At 43.4% G+C, this 18,903-nt stretch overlaps 1 protein-coding gene across 1 annotated transcript; it reads left to right on the top strand.

Moving 5' to 3' along the window:
* Positions 1-1,165: 1,165 nt before the first annotated feature.
* LOC147957094 (protein transport protein Sec61 subunit gamma-like) lies at positions 1,166-1,526 on the top strand. Its single transcript, XM_087536009.1, has 2 exons — positions 1,166-1,325; positions 1,411-1,526. Exons 1-2 carry the CDS (start codon positions 1,232-1,234, stop codon positions 1,524-1,526), a joined length of 210 nt encoding a protein of 69 aa, XP_087392135.1. The 5' UTR covers positions 1,166-1,231.
* The last annotated feature ends 17,377 nt before the right edge of the window (positions 1,527-18,903 follow it).

Below are 18,903 nucleotides of genomic sequence, written 5' to 3'. Positions count from 1 at the left end.
AATGACCGTTCCTAGCTAGTGGTTGAATCTTGGAATTTTGTTGGTGTTTCTGTGATTAAATAGATACTTATGTACCTAGAAATGATTTTTGGAAAAAATAAATAGCAAACTATGAGGCAGCTGCAGTTCAAATTTGACCCGCTTCCAGCTGAATCGGCGGAAATTTGTCTTTTTCACGAGAGGTGGATCAAAACTTCTGACACCCAACCATTTGGTCAATTGTGCATTAAATATGTACTAGTATTTTACAAAATTGACTTGGTACAATTTTGCAACTAATATATGGTAGGCCCTTCACAGAAAAATCTCTTTTCGGGCTCTCGAAAAATGGAAAATGAATTTTTCGTCCAAAGAAAATGAAAACTTCCTTAAGCAACATTGTTTGTCATTCCAATATGCACCCTTGTGCACAATATGAGATCATTTGAACAAACTATGCCATGAATGTGGCCATAAGAGTGATCATTTGGCTTGAAAGCCATTGATCTCCACAAGTGATAGCTCGTTTCTGAGAACACTTTTTTATAATAATTGCCGTATTACAAGTTTGTTATTTTTCCTAGGAACTTGGCCACATATGATAACACAACGCGAAGGTTTTGCATTTTTTTTGATTTTTTTGAATTTGTTATGCCTGTTTCAAAATGACACATTTCTTTGACCAATCAGAAGGCAGAACCTCCCTTCCCACGGATCACCCCCCTAAGCCGATCTGAGCCGTCCACACCATACAGATCCAACGTCTCCTAAACGCACGCTGGCCAACCAAACCCTAGCATCGTGCAGCACACTCCCCTCCCTCTCCCTCTCCCAGACCCATGCGATGCCTCCTCCCTCTCCCCGACCCAGATCTCCCTCCCCGACCCAGACCTCCCTCTCCGCCATCCCAACTCCTACCCCGCCGCCGGCCTCCCCCCAAGCTCCGCTGCTCTTGACCTGCAACGACCAACGACGATGGCCCCTCGTTGCTGCCCCCTCCTTCCCCATCCCGCCGCGGCGAGGAGATCCATTCCCGCCGCCGCCGTTGCCCCCGCCCCCTTCTCCCCGATTCAGACCACATCCTCCCACCATAGCTCACCGCCGGGCCTCCTCCTCCCCTCCTCGCAGATCCAGAGCACAAATCCAAACAGCACACCATTCGCCTGTTGGCTTCCCCCCTCCCTTCCCCTCACGCGCGCGACCTCGTCGTCGTCGTCGGCTCGGAGATCTCGCCTTCCCGCCGGCAGCAGCCATGGACGCCGTCAACTCCGTGGTGGACCCCCTCCGCGAGTTCGCCAAGGATAGCGTCCGCCTCGTCAAGCACTGCCACAAGCCCGACTGCAAGGGTAAGGACCGCCACAAGCTCGCCCGCTCTCCTCGTCTCGGATCTGGTTTGTTTTCGTCCAGATCTGACGCTGATTTGGCGCGCAGAGTTCACCAAGGTGGCGGCGCGGACGGCGATCGGGTTTGTCGTCATGGGGTTCGTCGGCTTCTTCGTCAAGCTCATCTTCATCCCCATCAACAACATCATCGTCGGCTCCGGCTAGGTGAGAACGCGTCTCCTCCGATCCCGTCTCCCTCTTGCTTGCACGGTTTAGTTAGACTTGGTTCCTGTTGTCTCGTGCTGTGATCTGTTGGATCTGCGGTGTGCGCGCCTGCCCCCGGGGATTTTGCGGCTGTAGGCCTGCGAAATTGAGTTCCGTTGACATTCGGCTTTTGAATATGTTGGGTTTTAGCACATCTTCTTAGGAAATTCCTGCTCTGAGCAATATTTAGTATATAAGTTAGGTTTTAGTAGATCCTGCTAATTTCCTAGTTTGTTAGGAGAATTGGGATGAATTCAGGGTAGTCAGCTGTGGGGAACTAGGGGTTGACTCTTGACTTTTAAGTTCGTTTCAGTGTAATTTATCTGACAAGTGCAGTGTTGATCTATACTTTAATGCACCTGTGTTCACGCATGGCCAGCTTTATGTAGCAGTGTCGCCTGTGAACTCAAAAAGGCTTTGAAAATCCTGATTGAAAATGAAGATGGTACTACTGATTCTCAGACCAGGAACATTGTGTTTCCTGAGCTCTTCCAATCCATTTCTTAGAATCCATGCTGGTGGTGTCTTCTACAATATGTGCATTATTCTATTTACCATGTTAGCTATGGCCGACCAGTCTGTTCTATCTGTTTCATGTGGTCGTCCGATATGTGTGGTGCCAACTGCCATTTCTTTGCTAGCTGATGTTAATAGTCTTTTGGTTCATACAGCTTAGTGCCTCATATATGAATGCTCTTTCTGGGTTTTTCAATTTCTCTTCCCCCTATCTTTGGCTGACTACACTGATTATATGCCTGTTCTACACCGATGCTGTTTTTTATGCTGGTCCTATGTCATGGGTGTTAATATCTACTACCTATTTACTGCTTGTTCTACCTATGCTGTTCTACACCGATACCGTAGGGCAACTCATAATGGGCCTATCAAGCATACTAACCTTGTGATGATAGATAAAGAGGTTGATTTCAGTGCCATTCTGATAAATATATTTTTAGCCCTATGAATTGAAAAATGAGTGCTTCTTGGTTGCTTCTGTTGTTGGTCCAGAAGATTCTTGGTGCTTTTAGTGCAGTACTATACTATGCTCCTTGGCACTTCTTGCTGTGTTAACTAAATGGTTTAGTCCTGCGCTTCATAGAAGCAGTTTTAACTAAATGTAATGAACTAATTAAGTGCCTTCTTTTATTGTTGGCTAATCCTTTGGTTTTATATCATGCTACATTCTACTCTCTCCATTCCTAAATATAAGTCTTTCTAGACATTTCAAATGGGCTACAACATACGGATGTATATGATGATATGCTACCACTCTAATAAGTCCAAGCACTATAAACCCTATGAACTTAATAATGATACTCTGCATGCTATGAGTAAAGTGCTCTATTTTCTTGCGTCACCTTGTATGGCAGACATACATGTCTTACAAAGTCGTTACTCTTGTTTGAAGCTAAGCTAGGCTACCGCAGTTCCAGCAAAAAGTAGGGGAGCCGCTCTCTTTTTTCTTCACTAATCAATTCTTGTTTGAATGCATATCCTGGGGGTGGTGAAGCTGGGAGCCTTTCCTCCCCATAAAAATACTTTGCTCTTCATTATGAGCAGTGCCCTTATATGTTGGGTTTTGTAGTAATTTCAAAAAATTTCCTACGCACACGCAAGATCATGTGATGCATAGCAACGAGGGGGAGAGTGTTGTCTACGTACCCAACGCAGACCGACCGCGGAAGCGATGACACGACGTAGAGGAAGTAGTCGTACGTCTTCACGATCCAACCGATCAAGCACCGAAACTACGACACCTCCGAGTTCGAGCACACGTTCAGCTCGATGACGATCCCCGGACTCCGATCCAGCAAAGTGTCGGGGTAGAGTTCCGTCAGCACGACGGCGTGGTGACGATCTTGATGAACTACAGCAGCAGGGCTTCGCCTAAACTCCGCTACAGTATTATCGAGGTATATGGTGGCAGGGGGCACCGCACACGGCTAAGGAATAGATCACGTGGATCAACTTGTGTGTTCTAGGGTGCCTCTACCTCAGTATATAAAGGAGCCAAGGGGGGAGGGGGGCGCCGGCCAAGGGAGAGGGCGCAGGAGGAGTCCTACTCCTTCCGGGAGTAGGACTCCCCCCCCCCCAATCCTATTCCATCTAGGATTTCCCAAGGGGGGGAAAGAGAGAGAGGGGGGCCGGCCACCTTCTCCTAGTCCTAATAGGACTAGGGGAGGGGGAAGTGGCGCAGCCACCTTGGGCTGCCCCTTTCTCCTTTCCACTAAGGCCCATGAAGGCCCATATGGCTCCCGGGGGGTTCCGGTAACCTCCCGGTAACCCGGTAAAATCCCGATTTCACCCGGAACACTTCCGATGTCCAAACATAGGCTTCCAATATATCAATCTTTACGTCTCGACCATTTCGAGACTCCTCGTCATGTCTGTGATCACATCCGGGACTCCGAACAACCTTCGGTACATCAAAATGCATAAACTCATAATGTAACTGTCATCGTAACCTTAAGCGTGCGGACCCTACGGGTTCGAGAACAATGTAGACATGACCGAGACACGTCTCCGATCAATAACCAATAGCAGGACCTGGATGCCCATATTGGCTCCTACATATTCTACAAAGATCTTTATCGGTCAGACCGCATAACAACATACGTTGTTCCTTTTGTCATCGGTACGTTCCTTGCCCGAGATTCGATCGTCGGTATCCAATACCTAGTTCAATCTCGTTACCGGCAAGTCTCTTTACTCGTTCCGTAATACATCATCTCACAACTAACATATTAGTTGTAATGCTTGCAAGGCTTATGTGATGTGTATTACCGAGAGGGCCTAGAGATACCTCTCGACAATCGGAGTGACAAATCCTAATCTCGAAATACGCCAACCCAACATCTACCTTTGGAGACACCTGTAATGCTCCTTTATAATCACCCAGTTACGTTGTGACGTTTGGTAGCACCCAAAGTGTTCCTCCGGGAAACGGGAGTTGCATAATCTCATAGTCATAGGAACATGTATAAGTCATGAAGAAAGCAATAGCAACATACTAAACGATCGGGTGCTAAGCTAATGGAATGGGTCATGTCAATCAGATCATTCAACTAATGATGTGACCCCGTTAATCAAATAACAACTCATTGTTCATGGTCAGGAAACATAACCATCTTTGATTAACGAGCTAGTCAAGTAGAGGCATACTAGTGACACTTTGTTTGTCTATGTATTCACACATGTATTATGTTTCCGGTTAATACAATTCTAGCATGAATAATAAACATTTATCATGATTATAAGGAAATAAATAATAACTTTATTATTGCCTCTAGGGCATATTTCCTTAAGTCTCCCACTTGCACTAGAGTCAATAATCTAGATTACACTGTAATGATTCTAACACCCATGGAACCTTGGTGCTGATCATGTTTTGCTCGTGGAAGAGGCTTAGTCAACGGGTCTGCAACATTCAGATCCGTATGTATCTTGCAAATCTCTATGTCTCCCACCTGGACTAGATCCCGGATGGAGTTGAAGCGTCTCTTGATGTGTTTGGTCCTTTTGTGAAATCTGGATTCCTTTGCCAAGGAAATTGCACCAGTATTGTCACAAAAGATTTTCATTGGACCCGATGCATTAGGTATGACACCTAGATCGGATATGAACTCCTTCAGCTATGTACTCCGCTTCACATGTAGATCCCGCTACGACGCTTTGTTTAGAACTGCACCAACTGACAGCTCCACCGTTTAATGTAAACACGTATCCGGTTTGTGATTTAGAATCGTCCGGATCAGTGTCAAAGCTTGCATCAACGTAACCTTTTACGGTGAGCTCTTTGTCACCTCCATATACGAGAAACATATCCTTAGTCCTTTTCAGGTATTTCAGGATGTTCTTGACCGCTGTCCAGTGATCCACTCCTGGATTACTTTGGTACCTCCCTGCTAAACTTATAGCAAGGCACACATCAGGTCTGGTACACAGCATTGCATACATGATAGATCCTATGGCTGATGCATAGGGAACATCTTTCATATTCTCTCTACCTTCTGCAGTGTTCGGGCATTGAGTCTTACTCAACTTCACACCTTGTAACACAGGCAAGAACCCTTTCTTTGCTTGATCCATTTTGAACTTCTTCAAAATTTTGTCAAGGTATGTGCTTTGTGAAAGTCCAATTAAGCGTCTTGATCTATCTCTATAGATCTTAATGCCTAATATGTAAGCAGCTTCACCGAGGTCTTTCATTGAAAAAACTCTTATTCAAGTATCCCTTTATGCTATCCAGAAATTCTATATCATTTCCAATTAGTAATATGTCATCCACATATAATATCAGAAATGCTACAGAGCTCCCACTCACTTTCTTGTAAATACAGGCTTCTCGGAAAGTCTGTATAAAACCAAATGCTTTGATCACACTATCAAAACGTTTATTCCAACTCCGAGAGGCTTGCACCAGTCCATAAATGGATCGCTGGAGCTTGCACACTTTGTTAGTTCCCTTTGGATCGACAAAACCTTCCGGTTGCATCATATACAACTCTTCTTCCAGAAATCCATTCAGGAATGCAGTTTTGACATCCATCTGCCAAATTTCATAATCATAAAATGCGGCAATCGCTAACATGATCCGGACGGACTTAAGCATCGCTACGGGTGAGAAGGTCTCATCGTAGTCAATCCCTTGAACTTGCCGAAAACCTTTTGCGACAAGTCGAGCTTTGTAGATAGTAACATTACCATCAGCATCAGTCTTCTTCTTAAAGATCCATTTATTTTCAATTGCTTGCCGATCATCGGGCAAGTCAACCAAAGTCCATACTTTGTTCTCATACATGGATCCCATCTCAGATTTCATGGCTTCAAGCCACTTTGTGGAATCTGGGCTCACCATCGCTTCTTCATAGTTCGTAGGTTCATCATGATCTAGTAGCATGACTTCCAGAACAGGATTACCGTACCATTCTGGTGCGGATCTTACTCTGGTTGATCTACGAGGTTCAGTAGTATCTTGATCTGAAGTTTCATGATCATTATCATTGGCTTCCTCACTAACTGGTGTAGGTGTCACTGAAACAGTTTTCTGTGATGAACTACTTTCCAGTAAGGGAGCAGGTACAGTTACCTCGTCAAGTTCTACTTTCCTCCCACTCACTTCTTTCGAGAGAAACTCCTTCTCTAGAAAGGATCCATTCTTGGCAACGAATTTCTTGCCTTCGGATCTGTGATAGAAGGTGTACCCAACAGTTTCCTTTGGGTATCCTATGAAGACACATTTCTCCGATTTGGGTTCGAGCTTATCAGGTTGAAGCTTTTTCACATAAGCATCGCAGCCCCAAACTTTAAGAAACGACAACTTTGGTTTCCTGCCAAACCACAGTTCATAAGGCGTCGTCTCAACGGATTTTGATGGTGCCCTATTTAACGTGAATGCGGCCGTCTCTAAAGCATAACCCCAGAATGATAGCGGTAAATCAGTAAGAGACATCATAGATCGCACCATATCAAGTAAAGTACGATTACGACGTTCGGACACACCATTACGCTGTGGTGTTCCAGGTGGCGTGAGTTGCGAAACTATTCCACAATTTTTCAAATGTACACCAAACTCGTAACTCAAATATTCTCCTCCACGATCAGATCGTAGAAACTTTATTTTCTTGTTACGATGATTTTCAACTTCACTCTGAAATTCTTTGAACTTTTCAAATGTTTCATACTTATGTTTCATTAAGTAGATATACCCATATCTGCTTAAATCATCTGTGAAGGTGAGAAAATAACGATATCCGCCACGAGCCTCAATATTCATCGGACCACATACATCGGTATGTATGATTTCCAACAAATCGGTTGCTCTCTCCATAGTACCGGAGAACGGTGTTTTAGTCATCTTGCCCATGAGGCACGGTTCGCAAGTACCAAATGATTCATAATCAAGTGGTTCCAAAAGTCCATCAGTATGGAGTTTCTTCATGCGCTTTATACCGATATGACCTAAACGACAGTGCCACAAATAAGTTGCACTTTCATTATCAACTCTGCATCTTTTGGCTTCAGCATTATGAATATGTGTATTACTACTATCGAGATTCAATAAGAATAGACCACTCTTCAAGGGTGCATGACCATAAAAGATATTACTCATATAAATAGAACAACCATTATTCTCTGATTTAAATGAATAACCGTCTCGCATTAAACAAGATCCAGATATAATGTTCATGCTCAACACTGGCATCAAATAACAATTATTTAGGTCTAATATTAATCCCGAAGGTAGATGTAGAGGTAGCGTGCCGACCGCGATCACATCGACTTTGGAACCGTTTCCCACGCGCATCGTCACCTCGTCCTTTGCCAGTGCCCGCTTATTCCGTAGTCCCTGTTTCGAGTTGCAAATATTAGCAACAGAACCAGTATCAAATACCCAGGTGCTACCGCGAGCTCTAGTAAGGTACACATCAATAACATGTATATCACATATACCTTTGTTCACCTTGCCATCCTTCTTATCCACCAAATACTTGGGGCAGTTCCGCTTTCAGTGACCAGTCTGCTTGCAGTAGAAGCACTCAGTTTCAGGCTTAGGTCCAGATTTGGGTTTCTTCTCCTGAGCAGCAACTTGCTTGCCGTTCTTCTTGAAGTTCCCCTTATTCTTCCCTTTGCCCTTTTTCTTGAAACTAGTGGTTTTGTTAACCATCAACACTTGATGCTCCTTTTTGATTTCTACCTCCGCAGCTTTCACCATTGCGAAGAGCTCGGGAATAGTCTTGTTCATCCCTTGCATATTATAGTTCATCACGAAGCTCTTGTAGCTTGGTGGCAGTGATTGGAGAATTCTGTCAATGACGCAATCATCCGGAAGATTAACTCCCAATTGAATCAAGTGATTATTATACCCAGACATTTTGAGTATATGCTCACTGACAGAACTGTTCTCCTCCATCTTGCAGCTATAGAACTTATTGGAGACTTCATATCTCTCAATTCGGGCATTTGCTTGAAATATTAACTTCAACTCCTGGAACATCTCATATGCTCCATGACGTTCAAAACGTCGTTGAAGTACCGATTCTAAGCCGTAAAGCATGGCACACTGAACTATCGAGTAGTCATCAGCTTTGCTCTGCTAGACGTTCATAACATCTGGTGTTGCTCCAGCAGCAGGCCTGGCACCCAGCGGTGCTTCCAGGACGTAATTCTTCTGTGCAGCAATGAGGATAATCCTCAAGTTACGGACCCAGTCCGTGTAATTGCCACCATCACCTTTCAACTTTGCTTTCACAAGGAACGCATTAAAATTCAACGGAACAACAGCATGAGCCATATATCTACAATCAACATAAATAAGCAAGATACTATTAGGTACTAAGTTCATGATAAATTTAAGTTCAATTAATCATATTACTTAAGAACTCCCACTTAGATAGACATCCCTCTAATCTTCTAAGTGATTACGTGATCCAAATCAACTAAACCATAACCGATCATCACATGAGATGGAGTAGTTTTCAATGGTGAAAATCGTTTATGTTGATCATATCTACTATATGATTCACGCTCGACCTTTCGGTCTCCGTGTTCCGAGGCCATATCTGCATATGCTAGGCTCGTCAAGTTTAACCTGAGTATTCTGCGTGTGCAAAACTGGCTTGCACCCGTTGTAGATGGACGTAGAGCTTATCACACCCGATCATCACGTGGTGTCTGGGCACGACGAACTTTGGCAACGGTGCATACTCAGGGAGAACACTTCTTGATAATTTAGTGAGAGATCATCTTATAATGCTACCGTCAATCAAAGCAAGATAAGATGCATAAAAAGATAAACATCACATGCAATCAATATAAGTGATATGATATGGCCATCATCATCTTGTGCTTGTGATCTCCATCTCCGAAGCACCGTCATGATCACCATCTTCACCGGCGCGACACCTTGATCTCCATCGTAGCATCGTTGTCGTCTCGCCAATCTTATGCTTCCACGACTATCACTACCGTTTAGTAATAAAGTAAAGCATTACATCGCGATTGCATTGCATACAATAAAGCGACAACCATATGGCTCCTGCCAGTTGCCGATAACTCGGTTACAAAACATGATCATCTCATACAATAAAATTCAGCATCATGCCTTGACCATATCACATCACAACATGCCCTGCAAAAACAAGTTAGACGTCCTCTACTTTGTTGTTGCATGTTTTACGTGGCTGCTACGAGCTTAAGTAAGAATCAATCTCACCTACGCATCAAAACCACAACGATAGTTTGTCAAATAGACTCCGTTTTAACCTTCGCAAGGACCGGGCGTAGCCACACTCGGTTCAACTAAAGTTGGAGAGACAGTCGTCCGCAAGCCATCTATGTGCAAAGCACGTCGAGGGAACCGGTCTCGCGTAAGCGTACGCGTAAGGTTGGTCCGGGTCGTCTCGTCCAACAATACCGCCGAACCAAAGTATGACATGCTGGTAGGCAGTATGACTTGTATCGTCCACAACTCACTTGTGTTCTACTCGTGCATATAACATCAACATAAATAACCTAGGCTCGGATGCCACTGTTGGGTTTCGTAGTAATTTCAAAAAAATTCCTACGCACACGCAAGATCATGTGATGCATAGCAACGAGGGGGAGAGTGTTGTCTACGTACCCAACGCAGACCGACTGCGGAAGCGATGACACGACGTAGAGGAAGTAGTCGTACGTCTTCACGACCCAACCGATCAAGCACCGAAACTACGACACCTCCGAGTTCGAGCACACGTTCAGCTCGATGACGATCCCCGGACTCCGATCCAGCAAAGTGTTGGGGTAGAGTTCCGTCAGCACGACGGCGTGGTGACGATCTTGATGAACTACAGCAGCAGGGCTTTGCCTAAACTCCGCTACAGTATTATCGAGGTATACGGTGGCAGGGGGCACCGCACACGGCTAAGGAATAGATCACGTGGATCAACTTGTGTGTTCTAGGGTGCCTCTACCTCAGTATATAAAGGAGCCAAGGGGGGAGGGGGGCGCCGGCCAAGGGAGAGGGCGCAGGAGGAGTCCTACTCCTTCCGGGAGTAGGACTCCCCCCCCCAATCCTATTCCATCTAGGATTCCCCAAGGGGGGGAAAGAGAGAGAGGGGGGCCGGCCACCTTCTCCTAGTCCTAATAGGACTAGGGGAGGGGGAAGTGGCGCAGCCACCTTGGGCTGCCCCTTTCTCCTTTCCACTAAGGCCCGTGAAGGCCCATATGGCTCCCGGGGGGTTCCGGTAACCTCCTGGTAACCCGGTAAAATCCCGATTTCACCCGGAACACTTCCGATGTCCAAACATAGGCTTCCAATATATCAATCTTTACGTCTCGACCATTTCGAGACTCCTCGTCATGTCCGTGATCACATCCGGGACTCCCAACAACCTTCGGTACATCAAAATGCATAAACTCATAATGTAACTGTCATCGTAACCTTAAGCGTGCGGACCCTACGGGTTCGAGAACAATGTAGACATGACCGAGACACGTCTCCGGTCAATAACCAATAGCGGGACCTGGATGCCCATATTGGCTCCTACATATTCTACGAAGATCTTTATCGGTCAGACTGCATAACAACATACGTTGTTCCTTTTGTCATCGGTACGTTACTTGCCCGAGATTCGATCGTCGGTATCCAATACCTAGTTCAATCTCGTTACCGGCAAGTCTCTTTACTCGTTCCGTAATACATCATCTCACAACTAATAAATGCTTGCAAGGCTTATGTGATGTGTATTACCGAGAGGGCCCAGAGATACCTCTCCGACAATCGGAGTGACAAATCCTAATCTCGAAATACGCCAACCCAACATCTACCTTTGGAGACACCTGTAATGCTCCTTTATAATCACCCAGTTACGTTGTGACGTTTGGTAGCACCCAAAGTGTTCCTCCGGCAAACGGGAGTTGCATAATCTCATAGTCATAGGAACATGTATAAGTCATGAAGAAAGCAATAGCAACATACTAAACGATCGGGTGCTAAGCTAATGGAATGGGTCATGTCAATCAGATCATTCAACTAATGATGTGACCTCATTAATCAAATAACAACTCATTGTTCATGGTCAGGAAACATAACCATCTTTGATTAACGAGCTAGTCAAGTAGAGGCATACTAGTGACACTTTGTTTGTCTATGTATTCACACATGTATTATGTTTCCGGTTAATACAATTCTAGCATGAATAATAAACATTTATCATGATTATAAGGAAATAAATAATAACTTTATTATTGCCTCTAGGGCATATTTCCTTCATTATATAATTAGCTGCTAGGAGTGTTGATTATGTAATGGTTTGGAGTAGTTGAGCATGGCCTGATGCAACATTCATGTTGTTAGCATGTATATATACACTATTACAACAGCTTGTTGATCAAGCGTTTGTTTCTATCTAAATGTGTGCACAGAAGTTCAGTTACCTTCTAAAAAATTATTGGTGCATTTTTTTGTTTCTGTTATGTTACAAGTGTTTTGAATTAAGTCCATAAATGATCGTTGTCCAGTGCACACAGTAGCACTGCAAAATGCAAGTATGCTGATTATTTTTTGAAAACTCTATATATTATTTGTAGCATCTTATACATGTAAAAAGAGAGTTAGAAAATGTGAATTAAGTGTAACCATGAGCTTTGTTTGTTCTTGTACTCTTTGTATGTTCCTGGTCGCCACCACCGACTGCGAGCGGGGGTCCTAGTCCTCTCCCTCGTCGTCCTCGGCGGCGGCATCGCGGCTTGGCGCCATCGCCGTGCCCTGCGTCAACGTCACGATCAGCTTCACGGATCGCCGTCTTCACGGTACACACGCACACATTTCTGAAATCCACAGTCAACAGTTTGGTGTACGCGCTGACTACTGAATCATGAGACATGCGTGTGGTTGTGCTTGTGCAGAGGTTGGTCGAAGAGGGCTGGAGTTCATGCTGTTCCTGCTGTCCCTGTTCGTGTTCCTCTTCGGTACCTCCTAGTTCATCTTCGACCTCATCCTGGTGAGATTTCCATCCAACCCTCCCCGTCCCCATGGTGCTCTTTCTAGTTAGTACTCGTCCGAGAGAGTTGCTTGGAGTAACTATACTCAAGATGCAGTCGCAGTAGGATTAGTTGCTTGGAGTATTTAACAAGACCGAACAAGATTTAACTTGTCAAGATTTAACAATATTTCTTAGTAAAGCTGAGTAGAGTATATATTCTGAACATGAAAGCATAAATATTCTCAGCATAAGTACATGATTAGGAGTATCATGCTTCTGAATATCTCCAAGCTGGATATTTCCATTAAACATGTTTCTGAATACCTCCCATATATATTTCCATTAGTCTGCTTAGTGCATCGCTAAGATTATAAGCATCATTTTCATTGAATCCTGGTTACATATTTGTGTGTACTCAAGTTGAAAATGGGACTTGGAGTAATATGCAAGTTTCATCTTTTCTATTGCAGCGAGTGGGTCGGTTATGCACTGGCAGCATCCTTGTATGAATGAGTATATCGTCTTAACTATCTGGGGACAAAAATCATTGTATTAGCTGAATTTGTGTTATCTTTCTAAAGAACTTGTCCTTTTTTTTGAATGTTCTGTTCATAATATATTGGCTCCAGTGTTTTGATTCTTCTCTTCTGATTCATGTAACAGGGTGATGGCTGAAGGCATGATGATAGTTCTATTGCTGTCCTAGTGTAGCGAAGGTAGCCTAGTCGACTATGGTCGCGTAGTTAGTCATGCCTACAGTTTCATCTGACTGGAGCAAGAGCCCAGTTTGTGCTGATTGTCAATTCTCATTGTGATTGTCCCTATATCTGTGTGACTGATTGTATCTGTATCTGTGTTGTAACTTTGTCATGACAGAAGGAGCCCAGTATATTTGTATGACTGTGATTGATTCTCGCTGTTGTTATTTGAAATATTACTTGTGTTTTTTGTCTGTTCTTATTTAAACATGGTTATTTATTTCTGTCAAATTGTCAAATTGTAATCTGAATAATATGATGCTACCAAAAGGGTCCCACTTTAATAGAACCTGACAACTGGGACCCATCTGACTAGTGGACCCTTCTTTTGGGAAAAAAGAAAAACTAAATTCGTTTAGACAAAAAGGCCACAACCCAACAATAAAAAGGCTGCAATATTGGACTTGGCCCATGAACCCAACCAAAAATTGACACACAGAAAAAAACACAAATAGGCCGAATTGTTGGGCTAGGCCCATGTAGAAAATCGAATTGGACCGGGCTGAATCTTGTGCCACATCAGCTTGCCACGCTGGATGCCTACGTGGCCTGGGGAGGTTGCTAGTGACCAAAACGCCACAGTGGACTTATTTTGGTCATAAACGTTTGCGACCATTCTAGAAGAAAGGTCGCTATAGTCAGTTTACGACGCCCAGCTTTTGACCTTATGTTTTTGGTCACAAAAAGGTCATAAATGGAAATTTGTGACCTTTCAGTGACCAATAGTGGTGGTCATAAGTTGACATATTTCTTGTAGTGAAAGGCCCAGCAGACTCGCATGGCAGCGCGTAGAAATTAGGCCCACAAGCCTGCTATATAGAGGAGTTCAAAGAGGCAGCCGCGGCTGGGCTTATAAACCAGTGCGGCTGTCCTTCGCCCGGCGAGGTGGGACTAAACTTTGCGAACTGCGGGGTGGCAGCGCAAGGCCTTTAGTACCGGTTGGTGGCTCCAACCGGTACTAAAGGCCTGCTCTTCCCGCCTCTTGGCCTGGCCAAAGTTGGCCTTTAGTATCGGTTGGTGGCTCCAACCGGTACTAAAGGCCTCTCCTATATATATAGCACTTACGAAAATTTCAGTTACATCTCCCCACTTCTTCGCGTCTCCAACCTCTTGCGCTCCGCTCCCGTCGTCGCCGCCCGTCGCCCGTCGTCGTTGTCGTTGTCCCCGCCGCCGCCCCGAACGCCGCGCGCCGCCGTCCGTCGTCGTCCCGCGCCATGGTCCCGTATACGTACGTATCTCGCTCTCCTCGCGTACTCGCCGCGCCGCACGCTGTCCGTCGTCTCGTCGCGCGCACCCGGACGGCCGGCCCGTACGCCGCCGCCCCCGCCCCGTACGCCGCCGCCCCCGCCCCGTACGCCGGCGCCCCCGCTCGTACGTATGGGGCGACGGCGTACGGGGCCGCACACACACACACACATACCACACACGCATACACACACACACGTACACACATAATATACGTATATATACACACACATACACACACATACACACACACACACATTTTTTTTTACTTATTTTCTGTTTTTTAGAAAAGTTAATTAGATGATCGAATATTAGATTAATGTCGAATGTTAGATGAATTAGCTAGCTAGATAGAAAAATTGTCGAACTAGAGATTAGAACTATAGTTGAATAATTAATATAACTAGTTTATTTTTAGTTAGAAAATTGTTGAACTAGTTTATTTAGGTATATGAGATTTGAACTAGTTCAATAATTAATACAACTAGTTTATTTTTAATAAGAAAATTTTGGTATCTAAGATTTGATGATCTAATTAAAATATTATTTATTAATGAGTTTTTCTGTTTATTTAATTTTTTATATATTTTGAGTTTATATAAATGTTAGATTAATGTTGAATGTTAGATGAATTAGATAGAGAAGTTAAATATATACAGTAATGTCAATTGTTAGAGATGAATATAGTTAGATATATTAATGTCAAATGTTAGATGAATATATATTTGGCTAGATATAGGTGTTTAATGTTTCACCTATATGAACATAGGAAATGTCATCTGACGACGAAAAAGATTTCATTATGTGCGAACACTGTGAAGACCAGCGCGGCCTGTGCGACAAAAATTTCCTTGTTGATGGTAGGCGCTTCAGCATCAAGCTGGATGAGACATTCAAAGTTGATACAGTAAGTCACTTTGTCAATTATTATTTGAATGCAAAACTTATGCTTCATTTGCTTCAACTTATAATTTTAAATTTTCACCATTCTACTAGCGCATCCCCTGCCATGCAAGAATTTTTGTCTTGGATAAGATAGGTTTTAGTGCTATAGATGATATGGAGGTAAAGAGAGTTTACTTGAAGACGGAGCATGTGTATACTTTCAACGTCAAATTATATAATGGAGACACATACACCTATTTTGAATGCAAAACTTGGCAAACACTATGCAAGGCTTATGCATTTGAGCCTGATATGATTATCACCTTTGATATTCGTCCGGAAGATGATATTGAAGGTAATATAGACATCTGGGTCGATGTGCAAACGCCTCCAGTTCTACCATTTGGTGAGTTTTTCTCAACCATGCATGCATATGTTTATGTCTTTGATACAGTTTATTCAAAAATAGTTGACAACTAATTTGTATTGTCAGCTTATTTCGGTTCAAGCAAACATGTCCGGCGCTTGGTAGATAGGACCTACTACTGCCCCGGGGCTCAACTAAACTGCGAGGAGATAAGTCATTATGTTTCATGGCTTGAGGATCTTAATACTGTCAAGACAAATTTTTTTCCTGAACTTAGAAATGTTAGTACTCAAAACGTGCGACCAATGGTGATCGTATTGAACTACGGTCACATCTATAATCGAAAGATGGTAAGATTTTAAATATTTGTCCTTAATTAGTGCATCTTTTGCATACATTATTTTTGAAGCTAAACTTTCATTGGTTAGTATATTAATTACTATACGATGTTCTTCAACAGGGACTTCCGATGACAGTTGTGCCTCAGTGGATCGAGACAAAAGGTCGCATGTCAATGGTTAGCTTACGACCAAGATTTCCTACATTGCACATGAGTGCATTCAGGATTTCTGAAAGCGAAGAATGCTTAATAATGAAAGATTGAAGCAAAATTGTTAACGATCGCAGAGAAGTACTAGGGGGCAGCAAGGAGAAGCGCAACCCAAGATTAGGAGACAGATTCATTTGCATGCTCCAGTATGATGAATCAGGAGAGCTATACATGTTCTATGCTATTCTACCTGAGAGGGAGCAGCAGGATCAGTAGCTACTAGTTCATGCTCTTAATTAGTACTTGTCTCATGTCCGTGTCCTGAACTTCGATGTTGGTGATGATTATGTTGAACTTGATGATATCTTTGCTTCTGTTACAAAGTGAATGTTTCCTCTTTAAGCTAGCCAGCGTTGATGATGATTAGATAGTTAGCGGTAATGACTATGATGATTAAATAGTGGTAATTAGACGACTATGATGATTTTTAGCTAGCTACAGTTTATTTATTTATTAATATGCGATGATGATGATGACGACGACTACAACTCATTATAACGTAAGACAATCCTAAATTAAATTGATAACACAAATTTAATTGAAAAATACAAAATAAAATAAAAACCTACAACCATTTAGTACCGGTTGGTGTTACCAACCGGTACTAAAGGGCTCCCGGCCCCCGGAGCTGGCTCGTGCCACGTGGTTTCCCTTTAGCACCGGTTCGTGCTGAACCGGTACTAAAGGGGGGGGGCTTTAGTGCCCACACTTTAGTGCCGGTTCCTAAACCGGCACTAAACCGGCACAAAATAAAACACTTTAGTGCTATTGCCCGGTTCTGCACTAGTGAGCTAAGATTCGGCGACGGATGTGTCTAGATGGATGAAAGTAGGGCGGTGGTGTTGTTTGACACTGTCGCGACGTCGACGAATGGCCGACCTGGCAAGGATGATGTAGATCTCTTTCCTAGAGATGGGTAAGTGGTTCGATGGTCATGGCGGCTTTTAAAATGTCTGCATGTGGTATGTGCTTTTGATTTGCTGCACCGGGTGTAGACTCCTGATCTGTCATGCGGGCGGATTGGCGGTGATCCCGGTCCTACATATTAGGAGAGTGATGGCATTCCAAATTACAAAGATTGTAGCTATGAGCGGTGCCTTCGGATTTTTTTAATGCATATTTTCGTCAGACCTTTGTTTAATAACCAATGAAGATGGTTGTGTGCATTTGTGGATGTACAGGCCCGGGTTTGAACCACCTTTTGGAAAACATAATGAGCAAAGACCGAGCAAGGGCCAGCAACTCATCTTTCATAGCTGTGCCATACCATCTCGGGCATGGGCATGTCCAACACTATATGAACTGGACATGCAATAATCATTGGTACGGAGGAGCCCATGCATGGGCATCACATCCATGCTGCCACGAAAGGGGGGAACTGTGCGATAATTCAAGCCAGTGCCCGGGCTCACATGAGCCCGGTGAATAGTACCTCGATTTGAAACAGAAAAAAAGTTTAAAAATTTTCAAATTTTTTTGTGGTGCAAGAAGCTCCTGTGCGTGAACTCCATTCAAAATTTTGTGAAATTTTGACATTCGAGGAGCTCGTGGCAAAAAACAAAAAAAAACAGGCGTGAAAAGTGTGATTTTCAAAAGATTCTCGGACATCAAAAATTTGTCTTTTTTGCCACGAGCTCCTCGAATGTCCAAACTGCACAAAATTTTGCATGGAGTTCCGGAAGCATCTTGCACCACAAAAAAAATTGAAACTTTTTTAACTTTTTTTCTATGTCAAATCAAGGTACTATTCACGCCCAGGCTCATCTGAGCCCGGGCACCAAATCGCCGCACTCAACACTGTGGACATAAAAAAACCAGATCCTATCACTCTCAACTAATTAGTTACAATATAGGATAATAAGCTTAACCATGCCATGGGTTTTCTTTTTCTTGAAAAAGAATTGCATTCCAAGGTTATCACCAAGTTCTCCTATTTACCTGAAGTCAATCGAGGGTGCAATCGACCTTTAGGCACCTATTGGCCTAATGAAGTGGAATCGAGCTAGATCAATACGACAAGATGTATATTGTATTACATGACAAATCCAACCGCGTGTCAATCACATCACCGTCGCGTAATTACCATCACATAACCATCGCGTACGTAAATGATTCAGAATGTATCACAATGGACGAAAACACAATAGTTTTTGCCACCGTCTACGAAGAGAGGCTGTAACTTTCTGAAGATGGATTAGAGCCTCCACCATTTTATCGTTTAGTGTTCTTGGACCTGCATTTGGGTTGTTCATACAAATTGTGCTATCGGACTCCACCATTTTCACTTATGAGTTGTTTTCTTATCTAGGTAATAGGCTTGAATTGTTTAAATGTTTCTTTAGAGACAAGGATTAGTTAACAAAGAAAAAACTAAATGATTTGGCTCCCGAATTTGAAACGATTAAGATAGTTGTCCACCAAGCTTGAAGTAATAAAATCACAGATTCTTTATGTGTAGCATTGCAGAGGGTCACCATTTTATAAGTCGTTCTATGTATGAAAAACCTTAGAATATTGATCATAGATAAATATTCTCACCAACCAGACCTTGCACGGCAAAAGAAAA

The sequence above is a fragment of the Triticum urartu genome, chromosome 7A, assembly GCF_056163025.1.
Source record: "Triticum urartu cultivar PI428250 chromosome 7A, HENAU_Tu73, whole genome shotgun sequence".
Lineage (NCBI taxonomy): Eukaryota > Viridiplantae > Streptophyta > Magnoliopsida > Poales > Poaceae > Triticum > Triticum urartu.
Note: the sequence above shows the minus strand (reverse complement) of the source record. Positions and strands in the feature narration are given on the sequence as shown.

Excerpts from the sequence above, each read along its gene's own strand:
- LOC147957094 (XM_087536009.1), top strand. The coding sequence starts at position 1,232 with ATGGACGCCGTCAACTCCGTGGTGGACCCCCTCCGCGAGTTCGCCAAG. Across the intron at positions 1,326-1,410 it reads CCACAAGCCCGACTGCAAGG|AGTTCACCAAGGTGGCGGCG; the intron begins GTAAGGACCGCC and ends TTTGGCGCGCAG.